Here is a 17,605-nt window from a genome sequence, read left to right on the forward strand (position 1 = left end):
AAAAGACAAAAAGACAGGAGTTCCCGTCGTGGCGCAGTGGTTAACAAATCCGACTAAGAACCATGAGGTGGTGGGTTCGATCCCTGGCCTTGCTCAGTGGGTTAAGTATCCGGCGTTGCCATGAGCTGTGGTGTAGGTTGCAGACGCGGCTTGGATCCTGCGTTGCTGTGGCTCTGGTGTCAGCTGGCGGCTACAGCTCCAATTCGACCCCTAGCCTAGGAACCTCCATATGCTGTGACAGCGGCCCAAGAAACGGCAAAAAAAAAAAAAAAAAAAAAAAAAAAAAGACAACCTACCAAATGGAGAAAACACTTTCAAATGATGCAACTGACAAAGGCTTAATCTCTAAAACAGACAAACAACTTATACAACTCAACAGCAAAAAAGCCAACAACCCAACTGAAAAATGGGCAAAAGACCTGAAAATAGACATTTCTCCAAAGATATACAGATGGCCAACAAGCACAGGAAAAAATGCTCAACATCCCTGGTTATTAGAGAAATGCAAATCAAAACTACTATGAGGTACCACCTCACACCAGTCAGAATGGCCATCATTAATAAGTCCACAAATAACAAATGCTGGAGAGGGTGTGGAGAAAAGGGAACCCTCCTGCATGTTAGTGGGAATGTAAGTTGGTACAACCACTATGGAAAACAGTATGGAGGTACCTTAGAAAACTATACATAGGGAGTTCCCGCCGTGGCTCAGTGGTTAATGAATCCAACCAGGAACCATGAGGTTCCAAGTTCGACCCCTGGCCTCGCTCAGTGGGTTAAGGATCTGGTGTTGCCATGAGCTGTGGTGTAAGTTACAGAAGCACCTCGGATCTGCCTTTGCTGTGGCTGTGGCAGTAGGCCGGCAGCTACAGCTCCGATTAGAACCCTAGCCTGGGAACCTCCACATACCGCAGGTATGACCCTAGAAAATACAAAAAAAAGAAAAAAGAAAAAAGAAAACTATACATAGAACTACCATATGACCCAACAATCCTACTCTTGGGCATATATCCGTACAAAACTTTCCTTGAAATAGACACATGCACCCGCATGTTCATTGCAGCACTATTCACAATAGCCAAGACATGGAAACAACCTAAATGTCCATTGTCAGATGACTGGATTAGGAAGATGTGGTATATATACACAATGGAATACTACTCAGCCATAAAAAAAAGAACAAAATAATGCCATTTGCAACAACATGGATCAAACTAGAGACTCTCATACTAAGTGAAGTAAGTCAGTAAGAGAAAGACAAATACCATAGGATAACACTTATATCTGGTATCTAACATAGGGCACAAATGAACCTTTCCACAGAAAAGAAAATCATGGACTTGAAGAATGGACTCATGGTTGCCAAGGGGGAGGAGGAGGGACTGGGATGGACTGGGAACTTGGGGTTAATAGATGCAGACTATTGCCTTTGGAATGTATAAGCAAGGAGATCCTGCTGTGTAGCACTGGGAACTATATCTAGTCATTTACGATGGAGCATGATAATGTGAGAAAAAAGAATCTATACATGTATGTGTAACCAGGTCACCATGCTGTACAGTAGAAAACTGACAGAACACTGTAAACCAGCTATAATGAAAAAAAAATCATTACATTTAAAAAAAAACAAGTAATTGAAAAAAAACACTTCCAGATGTCAGTCATGAAACCCAGAAAATTAAACTAATCAATATATTTAATCTAATTTTATAGATATGATTATGAAACATATTGAAAAGTGGAGAATTAACCTGATCTGTACTCCAGCTACAAAATTTTTAAAACTATGTAATTTAAATGGTTCATCAAATTTTGAAGATTAAATGTGCCTAAGTAATTAAAAAAGAAAGAAAGAAAAAGACACATGCACCCATATGTTCATTGCAGCACTATTCACAATAGCCAAGACATGGAAACAACCTAAATGTCCATCAGCAAATGAATGGATTAAGAAGATGTGGTATATATACACAATGGAATACTACTCAGCCATAAAAAAGAACAAAATAATGCCATTTGCAGCAACATGGATCGAACTAGAGACTCTCATATTAAGTGAAGTTAAGTCAGAAAGAGAAAGACAAATACCATAGGATATCACTTATATCTGGAATCTACTATATAGGCACAAATGAACCTTTCCACAGAAAAGAAACTCATGGACTTGGAGAACAGACTTGTGGTTGCCAAGGGAGGGGGAGGGAGTGGGATGGACTGGGAATCTGGGATTAATAGATGCAAACTATACCTTTGGAATGTATAAGCAAGGAGATCCTGCTGTGTAGCACTGGGAACTATATCTAGTCACTTATGATGGAGCATGATGGAGGATAATGTGAGAAAAAGAATGTATATATGTATGTGGGATTAGGTCACTTTGCTGTATGGTAGAAAATTGACAGAACACTGTAAACCAACTATAATGGAAAAAATAAAAATCATTTAAAAAGAAAAGAAAAAAAATGAAAATGTGGTGTATATACAATGGATTACTATTTAATGACAAAAAAGAATGAAATCTTGCTATTTGCAACAACATAAATGAAACTTTAGGGCACTATGCTAAGTGAAATAAGTCAGAGAAAGACAAATACTGTATGATATCACTTAAACATGTGGAATGTATAAAAACAGAAGTCATGGAAACAGAGAATAGGTTGGTTATTGCCAGAGTTCACCTGGACAGGAATAGAGGGTGGAAGAAATGGGTCAAAGTCATCAAAATGTATAAATTTCCAGTTTTAAGGTAAATAATATCTGGAGATGTAATGTGGTAACTATAATTAACAATACTATATTATATATTTGAAAATTTCTAAGAGAATAAATCTTAAAAAAAATTCATCACAAGATAAAAAAATGTGTGTAATGAACTATTAAGTGATGTTTGTTAACTAAACTTACTGTAGTAATCATTTGACAATATAAACATAAACAAAAATCATTATGTTACATAACTTTAAACTAATACAATATTACATGTTAACTATATCTCAATAAAACTGGAGGAGGGACCCATCACAATGAGATAACTATGTCATATCCACTAGAATGGCTGTATTTTTTTAAAACTGTTGTCGATGTAAAGAAATTGGAGCCCTCGTATAACGTAGATGGGAATGTAAAATAGTGCAGCCATCGTGGAAAACATCTGTCAGTTCCTAAAAAAGTTAAACGTAGAATTGCCATCTGACCGCAATTCCGCTCCAAAAGGAAAAACATACATTCAAACAAACACTTGTCCATAAATGTTCACAGTAGCATTATTCAGAATAGCCAAAAAGTAGAAACAATGCAAATCTCCATCAATGAATGAAAAGATAAACAAAATGGAGTATAACCATACAATGGTATATTATTCAGCCATAAAAAGCAGTAAGGTACTGACACAAAAATACAATACAGAAGAACCTTGAAAACATTATGCCAAGTGAAAGATGACAGACAAAAAAGACCACATGGAATATGATTTCATTTATATGAAATATCCTCAATAGGCAAATTCATAACAGAAAGTAGATAGGGCTTGCCAGGATCTGGGGGAAGGGGAAATTGGGAAGTAACTGCTTAATGGGTATGGAGTTTCCTTTACTGGTAATGAAAATGTTCTGGAACTAAGTAGTGGTGGCAGTTGCACAACACTATGAATGTACTAAAATCCACTAAATTGTACACTAGTTGGGTTTGTAACCCTGAGCCACAACAGGAACTCCCAAAGGTCAACATTTCTTAATAAGCATACCCAAAATAAGAGAACAAATGAGGCAGCAGAAGGAGAACTAAAGAATAGGAAATAATAACTGGCTGAAAGCAGAGTTCCCATTGTGGCTCAGCAGGAAGGAATCCAACTAGTATGCATGAGGACGAGAGTTCGATCCTGGGCCTCACTTGGGGGGTTAAGGATCTGGTGTTGACGTGAGCTGTGGTGTAGGTCACAGATGTGGCTGTGGTTATGGCTGGCAGCTGCAACTCAATTCAACCCCAGCCTTGGAACTTCCATATACTGTGGGTGCAGCCCTAAAAAGACAATCAATCAATCAATCAATCAATCAATAAAATAACCTGTCCTAAACCAAAGACAAAAGAAAGAGCCCACTTAAAAGATCTATAAGAAACTGAGTCACTTTGCTGTACAGCAGAAATTGGCACAACATTATAAATCAACTATACGTTAATCCATAAGAAACTGGCAGGATTGGAAAAGGGGAGTAAAGGAATAAAGGCAATGCAACTAAAGCTCCTGAATACCACTTTTCGACTTCTGAAGTTTAAGTTTTATTCACAGATCATCTATTCAAAAAATAATTTGTAAAAGACACAGGAAACAAAGCTAGATAATTTAAGTGGAAAAAAAACCCTACACTTTCTAGACAGACTTTGGTAAATCTCTAGAATGCATAAATAAAGTGAAAACTCCTAAGAGATTCCACAGAGGAAAAAAAAGAAGTTTCCAATAAAGAAACTTCCCATGAGCAACAAGAAATGCCAAAAGCGATGAAGCAATAGTTTTGGGTTCTGAGAAGAAAAATATTCTTAATATAGAATTCTATATTCAGCCAAACTATCAATCAAGTATGAGGACAAAAACATTATCAGACATGCAAGAACTCAGAAAATCTACACGGCCTATATGAAAAAACTACTTAAAAAGACATCCTCAACTAACCAACAACAGCAAAAAAGAATCCAAGAAAAACCAAACATGGGATATAAAGAAAAAGTGCCATTTGAGTATGACCCAGAAGACTTGAAGAAAGGGCAAAATAAATTAAGAAGATCGACTGGGCATTAATATCTGGAAGATTATTTCAAGCAGCACTTATTTGGCACACAAGCATACCTTTCCTTCTCCATGGATCTCAATATACTAATTTATTCAGCAATTAATAAATTTCATAATCATAATATTTTAAAGCTGTTGAATGGTTTCCGGTGTTCACTTTTAAAAATCAATCCACAGGAGTTCCCGTAGTGGCGCAGCAGTTAACGAATCCAACTAGGAACCATGAGGTTGTGGGTTCCATCCCTGGCCTTGCTCAGTGGGTTAAGGATCTGGCATTGCCGTGAGCTGTGGCATAGGTTGCAGACGTGGCTGGGAACCCACGTTGCTGTGGCTGGGGCATAAGCCAGCAGCTACAGCTCAGATTAGACCCCTAGCCTGGGAACCTCCATATGCCGCAGGAAGCAGCCCTAGAAAAGGCAAAAAGACAAAAAAATAAAAATAAACCCATAGACCAAAAAAGAGAAAAAAAACAGGAAGCCATAAAAATTTTACTTTAAAAATCGAGAGATGGAGAAAGAGAGTACGAAAAATATGTAGTCGTTCACAGCAGAAGGACCGCAAATAATATCTACATTGACAAACCAAGAAAAAGAATTGTAAGTTTATAGTTTAGGAGTTCCCGTCTTGGAGCAGCAGAAATGAATCTGATTAGGAATCATGAGGTTGTGGGTTCAATCCCTGGCCTTCCTCAGTGGGTTAAGCATCCGGCGTTGCTGTGAGCTGTGGTGTAGGTCGCAGACATGGCTCGGATCTGGCATTGCTGTGGCTGTGGCTATGGCTGTGGTGTAGGGCGGCAGCTACAGCTCCAATTCCACCCCTAGCCCAGGAACCTCCATGTGCTGTGGGTGCGGCCCTAAAAAGACAAAAGACCAAAAAAAAAAAAATTATAGATATATATATATATAAAGTCATAAAAAATATTAACCACAAAAAAAGTAAAATAACAAAGGTAATAAATTTGAAGATTGAGAGAGGAAATGGGAAACAGGAGGTAGTGAGATCTCAAAAAATTTCTCATCTTTTCAAATGGAAAGTAAACAGAAACTGCCTAAAGTAGTTAAATCAAGACAGAGAATTACATGTATGTTACTTAAAGTTAGAATGGTAAGCACCAGCAAAACTTAAAACAGTAACAGTTAATACTGGGTACCTCTGAGAAGTGAAGGGGGCTTGGGAGTGGACAGTGAGAAGGAAGGCTTTTAGTTGTCATCTTATATACAACTGTACTGTTGAAATTTTTTTAGTCATGTGCAACTTTTTTTGTCTTTTTAGGGCTGCACCCTTGGCATATGGAGGTTCCCAGGCTATGGGTCGAATTGGAGCTATAGCTGCTGACCTACAGCACAGCCACAGCAACACCAGAACTGAGCCATGTCTGTGATCTACACCATAGCTCAAGGTTACGCCAGATCCCTAACCCCACTGAGTCAGGCCGCGTCCTCGTGGATGCTAGTAAGATTCGTTTTTGCTGAGCCATGACAGGATCTCCTATTATTTTAAATAATAAATTTTAATAGCATAAAAATAAAAATATTACCACTCTGATACAAATATACTATAAAGATTAAAAGATTGCTGAGAAATTAATTAATAGAACTGGCTTTCTAAGTTACACAAGCTCAAATTACATACAAATTTTCAGAAGAAACGGTGGTCAAAAAATATTTTTAGGAGTTCCCTTGGTGGCACAGCAGGTTAAGGATCCAGCGTTTTCACTGCTGTGGTTTGGGTCACAGGTGTGGCACAAGTTCAATCCCTGGCCCTCAGAAGTTCTTAATGGCATAGGCGCAGCCAAAAAAAAAACAACTTTTTTTTATTTGTACCAAAATTCAAAACTACAGGATTCAGATTCGCTCAGTGTTTAAGTCACTCTTTTTCCCCACAGCCAAAGCATGCAGTGGCTTGATGTGGGATGTCAGTTTCCAGACCAGGAATTGAACCTGGGCTACAACAGTGAAAGTGCAGAGTCCTGACCACTAGCCCTGCAGGGAACTCTCTTAATGCAAATATAATTGTAAAAGGGAAAGGGGAAAAGGAAACTCACTTTTATAAAAAAGTAAGACAGTTTGTTCCTCAAACTGCTTGTTTCTTTGACTGGTGAGCTTATCTAACAATCATAATGAAAATAACTTTCCTACAGAAAGATGCAACTAACCCACCTATGAGGCAAAAAAAAAGGTTTAGCTTATTTTTCCAGAAGCCATGGACTCACCTTTCTGTCCAAATATAAATACCTATAAATATCCGCAAAACATTGTGCCCTGACAGGGCTTTGCTCTGTGGTCACAAAACAAAACAAAGTTAGTTGGCCTACTTGGTAATTAAATCCATATTCTGATCCTATTCACCTCAGTAACTGAGATCAACTACAAAGTCTCATTGAAATAATATTTTTAAATAGAAAATACACAACAGATTTAAAGCCTCTATAAGGAGTGTATGTTTTTCCTTAATAAAGACTTATTCTATTAGAAATTAAAGGTGTTTCATATGGACATAAATTATTTGAGGACTTGACAGGTTTTTATTTCTCTTTGATCCATCACTCACTGCTGCATAAGAATTCAAATCCTCAATAAAAAAACTACTGCTGCACACTTGTATCTTGAATTACATCCTGTCCTCTCTCTCGAGACACTCTTTTATCCTGCACAATGCATGCTCAAAATGGCTATTACAGGAAGTGTTGGACTATCAGCTATTTATAAATGGACAAAAATCTTTAAATAGCTCCATCAGCTACCTCTTTACGGCTCTAGACCTTAAAAACTACGTGTTTTTAAAGAAATAGTCATATCAGTAGGTCAAAATGTTAGAATGCTCTTTGAAAAAAAAGTGTCTTGTCCCTTTGTTTTAGAATCCAAAGCTGCACTAAATCATATAGTCACAACCTCACAAGAGAAGTGATCTTTAAAAACATATTAGTTAAATATTTAATCATTTACCACCAAGAAAATTCCAAATTGTAATATGTTGCCTTCAAGCCTTCTATATTGATGTCTAAACTTCATACACTACTGAGCATTTTGCAAAACAAATAACAATTTAACATCACATTAATTTTTTATCCAGCATATTTAATTCAAAAATATATTACACAAAAGTAAAAATTCTTAATTCACCAATACTGAAATCCACTGTACCAAAAATCCTTTCCATTGATCTACTTCTTTCCTAGCTAAAACTCAGATATGCCTTTCCCATGCTGCCAAAACAGTAACCTGAATTTCCTATGCAAACTAATATTCTGAACTCATTTTTGATGTATTAATAATGATTTTTTTAAGCCTTAATATTTCTCTTCTTTATTCTTAGCCCTATCTCCAGTCTTTAGAGATTTATATCTTGTGCTTCATCATATTTGCAAATCACTTCAAGCCATCACATCCAAAGTTAAGCAGCTTCTAGACACTTCATTTACAGCAATATTAATGTGCACAAAATAGTGTACCTACTAGGCTATTCACCATAATGTACTAGAAAAAGACTGGAGACAGCTTAAACACCCATCAAGAGGGATAGTTATATAAATTATCTAAGTCAATACAATGGAATATAATGAAACTATTACAAGGAACTAGGCATCTCTATACATAAGATATATAATGGTCAAGTTATATATAAGGTTAAAAAATATAGAGAAGAGGCGTTCCCACTGTGGCGCAGAGGAAATGAATTCGACTAGTATCCATGAGGATGCGGGTTCAATCCCTGACCTTGCTCAGTGGGTTAAGGATCCGGTGTTGCTGTCAGCTGTGGTGTAGGTCACAGACACGGCTCAGATTCTGCATTGCTGTGGCTGTGGCATAGGCCAGCAGCTGTAGCTATGATTTGACCCCTAGCCTGGGAACCTACATATGCCATGGATACAGCCCTAAAAAGCAAATAAATAAATATAAAATTTTTATAATTTTAAAAATATAGAGAAGAAACTGTACAGCACACTTCCACTTATTAAATATACATACTCCCAAGAAAATGTCTCTAAAAAGTGAAACCAAGAATAGCTGCTTCTAGAAAGGGAAATGGGTAACTGGGAAAGAGAAGGCTTACAATAAAACATTGTATAATCTTTTTTATAAACATGCACTTACTACTTACTAAACACATATACCCTTTTTTTTAATGATCTTGTAGCACAGTAAGTTAAGGGTAGGTTAAGAGTCCATCATTGTCACTACAGTGGCTTGGGTCACTGCCATGGTGTGGGATTGATTCCTGTCCCTGAAACTTCCACATGCCACAAGCACAGCCAAAAAAAAAAGTCAATATCCTTGATTCCATGTATAATTTGCCAGCTTTTCAGTTAGTTCGAGTATTGGTTTGTTTCATCAAACTATTTCAGCCTCAAATTTTCTCCAACTTGAAAGAAAAAACATGAACTTTCCTATTTCATTTGTCCACACTGTCATTTATCTTTTTTCTTTCTCTTTTTATGCCTGCACCTGGCATGTGGAAGTTCCTGGGCTAGGGGCTGAATGAGAGCTGCAGCTAGGACCGATGCCACAGTAACTCTGGATCCAAGCCGCATGTGTGACCTACACCTCAGCTTGTGTCAACGCAGGATCCTTAACCCATTAACCCACTGAGCAATGCCAGGGATCCAACCCGCATCCCCCACAGACCCCACTGTCGGGTTCTTAATCCACTGAGACACAATAGGAACTCCTATACTTTTAATTAAAAGGTCAATTCATGGATTTGAGAATTGTGTTGCCAAGCTACTTGTTCAGAAAACTTTAAACCTGCAAAGTCCAGTATCATAGCCACTAGTCAGTTGGTCAGTCATACTGACCTTGTTTCTTGAGCCATAGTTGCTTGTGGCTGCCATAGTGGACAGCACAGACACATTTTCATCACTGCAGAAAGTCCTACTGGACATTACTGCTCTAGACTAAGGGTTGGCAAAGTATAGCCTGTAGGCCAAATACAGCCCACACCTGTTTTGTTTTGATTTGTTTTGTTTTATTACGACACAGCCAGTTTAATCTGTATTCATTTATAAATTGTCTGTGGATACTTTGGCATTACAACAGCAGATTCAAGTAACTGTGACATAGACGGTATGGCCCACAAAACCTAAACTATTTAGCAGCTGCCTTTTTACAGAAAAAGTTGGTCAACCACTACTCTTAGACAATCAAATTTCATTAAAAAGCACATTTCCCCTTGGCCTCAAAAATAAAATTTTGAAGGTTTACAGTACATAAATGAAGAACCAGTTAAACATAAGCCAATGTTTACTTAATTTTTAACATGAATCTATAATATCAAACACTTTCCTAAAATACATTTCAATACTGACATTTTCTACAAATCTCTATAAAAATCTCTGTAAAATAGATAGTAAAAGCACATAAGACAGATTACTACAGTCTAGCACTTTTAAAAGAACTGATCTAAGAGAAAAAATGTATAACTCAAAAAAATTACCTATGTTACTCATCAATCTATTAAAAGAAATGTATCAAATGCCTTGAAATGAAGCATAAAATTTCTTAGAGAAAAAAATTACGCTAGACCTAGTTAGTACTTTATAAATATTTACATTAAACTGCTTATCTCATGTAACTATATTTCAGGTTTTCAAAACAATTACTAAAAACATCAGTTAAGTATGTTTACCAATTTAAGGAATTTTTTTAACTTAATAAGATTTTTGTGTGTAATTACATGCCCAACCCTGTACAAGGTGCTGGAAATGGGAAGATGATGATGATGACCAATTTTTAACTAACAGCTTATAAGGCAGATGAATATCATAGTGATAGTATACACGTAAGAACAAAGAAGGACAGAAGCACAGATGAATACACTGGGTGATTAAGGGCAGGCTTCAAGAAGAAAAGCTATTTGAATTGGGTGTTGAAGTGTGAGTAGGAGTTTCCCAGGTCTGTGGGGGTGGGGAGGAGGAAGGGCAGAACATCATGCTGGCTGAGCATAGAAAAAAGAAAATGAGACATGGAAAGGACCCAGCAAATTCTAGAAAATCTGAGCAGTTGAATGCTATAAAAGCATATGGCTTGAACACAATGGGGAAAGAGGGAGATAAGGGCAGGTGTAAAGGCATAGATGTTAAAGACTGAAGACTTTAGGATCCAAATGCAAATGGCTCTCCATGCCAAATTAAGGAATTAAGATCTGATGTAACCATATGAGCAGGAGAATGTAGTTTTCCAAGAAGAGATAAGATGGATTTTATTTTGTAGGAAAATAACTCTGGCAGCAACTTGGATCTTGAATTACAGTGAGGAAAGACAAATGGCAGAGACCAGTTTGGCTACTGGGCAAATTAGAGATGATGGCCAAAAGTAATGACAGTGAAGATGGAGAGAAACCAGATGAGAAGCAGCTATATGTGACTGAATCTAAAGGCCTACACTTTTTCAAAATGCCCCTCATATGTGATACTTTTCCTTTTCCGTATTTTCAATATATAGTATGCTTTGCCTGGAAAAAATTTACCCAATAAAATTGTCAAAACTGGAGGCAATATTGTCTTTTTTGGTTTTTTCTCCCAAAGTATTAAGGAAAAGACATTAGAAAATGCAAAAACTCAAGAGTCAAGAGATCTGGATTATAGGCTCGTCTTTGCAAGACTATGCACATGACAAATTCTAAAAGCTCTGGTTTTCTCATTTGTAAAAAGAGGAAATTAGACTAGATGATCTGAAACTCTTCAAAGTTCTAAAATGACCAATGATACATCTTTTTTTTTTTCTTGGCCACACCCAGGGCATGTGGAAGTTCCTGGGCCAGGGATCAAACCCACACAACAGTAGCAACAACTCTGCTGTGCCTCTAAAGAACTCCTATACTGATACATCTTCAATTTTTGGGAAGTCTACCCAAAACACAAATACAATCATCTACTTTAGAACCAAATGTAAAAAATGCATCAAAAACAGCCAGACACTAATGTATCTATTATGTACCTGTATGTATCTACATGTACCTACTACATACATTGTGAAAAATTTCATTATACACATTAAGACATGAAACCCTAAGGCAAAACTGAAACTCTGTAAAATGTCTCTGTCAGCCATTTCATTTTCAATTACTGTATTTCAAAACATCTCCAAAAAGGAGCATTCTTGTATTGGAGTGGTTCAAAAGACTAAATGAATGACTGCAAAGTTGAATAGCAGTATTGTTGGGTACAACAGTTTTCAGACATAACACTATCCTATGGAATCATGTTTGTCTGAAAGTCTTATTCACAGAAGAACTTTTTAACAATATTCCTTTATCAATCAAAATAAGAAGTGTTTCAAACTTGATAAACATGATCTTGAGATTTGCAACCATACTGTTATGTAACTTTTTACTAATATTGAAAGAAAAATTGTATTATAAATCTTGTTCATAATAAAAGTCTAGTTTCTCTTCAATATTAAGTTTTAAGCCTGATTTAAAGAAAAAAAAAAAGATAGTTGGGTCAAAAGACCCTCTTCCTTCAAAACAAAAAGATGGAACAAATAACATTTTTATTAAAGGCAAAAAAAACCCAGATGTAAATTTTACACTTCCAGTATGTTATAAATTTATGTAGTATAATTAATATGACCTAAGTTAAAGTCACGTTTCAAGGGAAATAGCATTCTAAGGTTTTGTAAACTGTGGTATTAAACTATAAGCAGAAACTTTTCTAATTATGTTTTATGTTACATTACTTCTTCCAGTGTTTCTTTTAGACACCTGAACAAGTTTTTGGTTATATGCTGCATTATATACACCAAAATAGTTCCTCTTTAAGGTACTCCTGTGATTTCTCTTGCTCCCTCAAACATCAATATACATTTTTTCTGAATTAACCAAAATCAATTCTGGAAAGGGATAACCTGTAATTATCATAATCAGAGTGTAATATCCTTTACCATGCAAATGTGTATCACAATTTAGAGCCATCACTAAAAGATTTCTGTTCTTTCAAATCAATGGTATCAATGAACATAAAACTAATCCTGCTACCCACCCACAAGACATGTGGGTGTTTAAAGCCTCAAATCTCAACTAAACTCTTGGTTCAAGACAAAAATCTTTACACTGATTTTTCTCACACATAATTTAGTGATTTAAAGTAATGCTTTCAGGAAGGTCCCTTGTGGCACAGTGGGTTAAGGATTCCGTGTTACCAGATCCAGCTGTGGTGCAGGTTGAAACTGTGGCACAGGTTCCATCCCTGACCCAGGAATTTCCACATGCCAGGAGCACAGCCAAAAAAAAGTAATGCTTTCAGATTTGAAAAAGTCTTTTTAAAGCATAATATTTTGAAGATATCCAAACTGATCTTTACTAGGGCTTTATTAATTCTAATCAAACAAATTTCACTCAAGGAAAAAAAGTGTATTCAAATCAAGAATTTTATTAGAGGGGAAAATATTCAAAAAGAACAAAGAGAAGCAGGATTTAAATTATCTGATTTTTGTTGTAGCTCATGCTATTCAAATACAATTCATAAGTAGAATTTTTAACTTTTCTCAAAAGCTGCCTTAAAAAAAAGCTATTTTAACAACAAAATTAAAGTACATTTTTTTAAAATTCCAGGCCAAGTACATTACAAAGTTAGTGTGAGGAGGATGAAGAACACTTCTGATTTGTTTTACAGTGTCAACGTCCAAATAGTAAAGCTAGATGTGCTTTCCCCAAATGTATCTGATAAGATTCCCAGAGAGACACCAGTATAACAAGGAGAGTGGATATTCCAAAAACAAAATACAACTTAATTATAGTACTTCACATTCCAAGATACTCAAGCAGGGACATATGGCAATTAACTAAAAGAATCATGAGAAAGGTTTACAAACAACTGAATTCTAGGGGACCCGTTCAGTTATAACAAGAGGAAAAAATTATATGCAATAATAACAACCCTTTACAATGTTAAGTACTTTGCAGTTTTCACCATACTTTATGATAAACCAGTTTATAAAGTTGTGCTTTCTCGTTCCCTGTATAAAATTAGTGCACACACGTACACATCCCCTACCTACTTTGGTCCTAGAGTTCATCAATCAACCTTATCAATTACAACAGAGTGTGGAAGAACGATAAGCAGCACTTCAGATCTTAACTAACGTCACGGTGACGGATACTCTGTTCATTCAGCAATTTTTCGCTATGATCCTAAAACCTCTCTTCCACACTTTGATCGTCTTCAAACACTAAGTGGGACAGGCAGATGTTCCCCGGCTCCCTAACTCTGGGGAAGTGGAATTTCTGCCAGGATGGGCCCTGCGGTGATGACTTGTTTAAACCTACCCTTCTCAGGCAGGGAGCTGGTTCCACCTGTACTGGAGAGCCCTGTGCCCTCCTAAGAGAACAATCAGGACGGGCTTCCTATGATTTTCTTTCAAGTCCAAGGAAAACAAGGGTTCTGGCCCAACTCCGTGCCACTTGAATTCCGTTATGGGTAATCTAGGTGCCCAATAAACCGCAGCACGCAGCCACTTGGCAGAGGATGGAGTGGAGAACCTAAGAATACCCAAGGGGAGGCTGCTGGAGGATGGGATGGGTTACCACACCGAACTCTTAAGTTCTGCGGGCAAAACCTGGTTGGTCTCTCAGAAGGTCTACATTCAAGGGAAGGTGCGGAATGGAGAATGTGAGAAAGCAAGATCGGAGGTGGGCGAAGCGAGGTGGAGAAGTGGCCGGGTTTTCCACAGGGACTGAAGGGACTGCGCGGAGGGGCCAGAGCGCTGGCTCGCCCCCAGGGAAAAGGTGCCCAACGGCTCAGACCCGTGAGGCTGGCGAGGACCCAGGCACTCGGCAGCCCGACGGAGACCTCGGCGAGGTTTCAAACCTCCGCCCCCGGGAGGCGCTCAGCCGATTGGAAGTTCCACCACGACCGTCACCAACCGAGGGCCAGAGCGGCAACTCCTCCGCAAGGCTCTCCCAGACCTCTGCGTCTCCCCCGGAGACCAAAGCCCCACAAACTCCACATCCAACCGAGGTCCCAACTCGAGTCCCGCCGCCAGTTCCATGCACGCGGAGGGTGCCCTCCGGGACGAAACCGACACCCCGCGACGGGGCTGCGCCGCAGGAGTTTGAGGGGCGCGACGGGGCCCGCGCGAGCGGGCAGAACCCGTGTCCCTCAGAGTCCGCCTCGGGACGCGGCCCCGGGACCACGTCCGCCTCGCCCCCCGGGCTTGGCCCGTCCGGGCTCCGACCCACCCATCCCGCGCGGTCGCGGGCAGGGCGAGGACCCGAACGAGCCTACTCCCCCCGCCCCTGCTCTTACCCATCTTTTCGCCTCGCCTTGTAGACGTGCCCGTAGGTGCCGCGTCCCACTTTGCACCCTTCGTACTCAAACAAATCCTCCACCCGCTCCCGCTCCGCCGCCAGCTTCGCCTTGAAATCATAATCCATTGTCTGCTTTCCCCATAGAGGCACCGGGACGCGGGGGCCGCCGCCACTCAGTCCCTCCTCCTCCTCCTCCTCCCCCCCGCGACCGCCGCTCCACTTCTCCAACAACCGCCTCTGGGGCGCGCGCGCGCCGCCCGCCGCCCGGCAGTCCGCCTTCAGCAAGGGACTCCTCGGCGGCCACGGCGGCCACCTCCTCCACCTCCTCCTCCTCTGCGGCGGCGGCGGCGGCGGCGGCAGCGGCGGCGGCTGCGGCTCCTACAGGCACCCTCAGTCCCGCCTCCCCCTTCATTTCCTTGTTTTGGAACCTGGTGGGCCGCGCCGCGGCTTCCTCGAGCTCATTAACGAACCATCCCTCCCGCCCCCGAGGCCGCGGAGACTCCTGGGAAATGTAGTTCCATAAACCTCAGGAACAGTTGAGTGATGCGGTAGAATGAAATACAATACCCAGGTTACCTTGGGCCGCTACAGCCCCGCCTCTACAAGACATGCACGCTTGCGCACTGAGGCCGCCCCTCCCCCCTCAGGTAGCTTTGGACTGCTAGTTCCTGTGAAGGTAGAAAGTGCAAACTTGCAGTGTGCTTTCTGCGAGTCTGTGGAAGCTGGTGGAAAGAAGGTCCTTTTTCTGGTGTAAGGAAGGTACTCTATTATAACTGCCCCCAGGAGAGGAGGAGAGTGGAAAGTATTTAACAAGGGCTTTGCCCACGAGTTTCCTCCAGTGGTTTGCTAGACGAGGACTGTGGTGAGAGCAGTTGTACTGCAGATTGTTGTTTGTTTTTGGTGGCAGTTGGTCCGCCTCCCGCCCCGTCCCGCATCCAACAGCTCATTGGCGGAGACTTAAGAATGACGTCCTCGTTGGTGCGTGGGTATCCCTGCTTTGGCTTCTTTCCGGCTCTTGATTGGTAATTGGATGTGCTAGGTTCTTTCTGATAGGTTAATCTTTTTTCTTTGCGGTGCAAAAACCGTATTTCAAAAACTGAACTTTTAGCGGTTTCCTGGTTCTACCGTCGGCGTCGGCCTGAAAACCTGTAACTTAAAGGTCCTAGCAGCCAATCATCCTTGGCGCTCTAGTCGTAGTCTTCTCCTAACATAAGTGATTCCCGTAGCCAAGCTTTTGGCCAACTGTCTGAGGACTATTAAAGTGCCTGCAGGATGCAGCAATTTAAAAACAATCATTTGTATTGGATTGTAAAGAGTGTCTTAAGGTTTATGCCTAACAGTGACGTTTTCCTAGAATGTTTAAATCTCCTTAAGGTGAATGTTGGTTCATTATTGCGTGCCTAAAACGTATCAGATGCTTGGGATACAATCTTAAAAATCATTGGTGCTATGATAGGACTTAACATACCACATTCAGTGAAAGCACAAGAGGAGGAAATAGTCAATTCTACCTAATGTGGTAAGGAAAGTTAAGAGTGACTTGCCTGCTAGGTTTTGGAAGAAACTTGGAAAACTGGATGGGGAGGGGGTTCATTTATTTATTACAACAGTAAGTTTCCTGGAAAATTTCCTCAGATCTTGAAGTAAATCGTGAAGTATCTGAGTGTCTGTTATTTCCAGGTACTATGGTAAGTGCTGCAGATAACCAGCTAAAATTGGTCTTTTCCATCCGGAGATTAAAACGTGTTAAAGTAAACATGCAAGCAAATTAAAAATAAACTGTGGGGAGTTCCCCTTGCAGCTCTGAGGTTAACGAATCTGACTAGCATCTATGAGGATGCAGGTTCAGTCCCTGGCCTCGCTTAGTGAGTAAAGGATCCAGCCTTGCAGTGAGCTGTGGTGTAGGTTGCAGATGTGGCTTGGATCCTGCGTTGCTACGGTGTAGGCCTGCGGCTACAGCTCCAATTCTACCCCTAGCCTGGGAACCTCCGTATGCAGCCCTTTAAAAAAAGAAGAAGAAGATAAATAAATAAAGTGGGAGCTCACGTCGTGGCTCAGTGGTAAGGAACCCTACTAGTACCCATGAGGACGTGGGTTCAATCCCTGGCCTGGGTCAATGGTTTAAGGATCCCTCAGTGCCCTGAGCTGTGGTGTAGGTTGCAGCTGTAGCTCCCTAGCCTGGGAACTTCGATATGCTGCAGGTGCAGGCCAAAAAAAAAAGCCTAAAAAAATAAGTAAAACTCTGTGGGAACAAAGAGCAATATAGAGTAGGGGGACTTCCAGAGGAGTTAGGGAGGGCATCATAAAAATTGGTAGGTTTGAGCCAAAATTTAAAGACTCTTATTTGAAGAAGTTGGAAAGCAGGGAACAGGGAATTATTTCTGGCAAGTGGCACATACATATGTCAGGAGAGAATCTGATACATTCTGGTGAATCCAACCAGCTTGAACATTACAGTTTAAGGCAGGGAAAGGGATGGCTAAGAAGAGACTGGAGAGATAAGCAGAGATCACATTAAGAAGACCTATATATATCAAGCAGAAACTTTAGATTCCCTAATTCTATAGTCAGTAGAAA

At 39.9% G+C, this 17,605-nt stretch overlaps 1 protein-coding gene across 7 annotated transcripts in view; it reads right to left on the bottom strand.

Annotated features, from left to right (window-relative positions):
• Positions 1-15,470, bottom strand: part of CDK19 (cyclin dependent kinase 19) — a 204,427-nt gene extending 188,957 nt beyond the window's left edge. For 3 of the 7 annotated variants that reach the window (XM_021091165.1, XM_021091155.1, XM_021091139.1), the window contains exon 1: positions 15,027-15,155. Coding sequence is in view for 2 of the 7 variants with exons in the window: in XM_021091172.1 (XP_020946831.1) it covers positions 15,027-15,154 (128 nt within the window). In the remaining 5 variants the exon portion in view is untranslated. Of the gene's footprint in view, positions 1-15,026 lie in introns of all 7 variants that reach the window. The other 4 variants (XM_021091172.1, XM_021091136.1, XM_021091146.1 and 1 more) reach the window with 3 other exon arrangements.

This window comes from Sus scrofa, chromosome 1 (genome assembly GCF_000003025.6).
Source record: "Sus scrofa isolate TJ Tabasco breed Duroc chromosome 1, Sscrofa11.1, whole genome shotgun sequence".
In the NCBI taxonomy this organism is placed as follows: Eukaryota; Metazoa; Chordata; class Mammalia; order Artiodactyla; family Suidae; genus Sus; species Sus scrofa.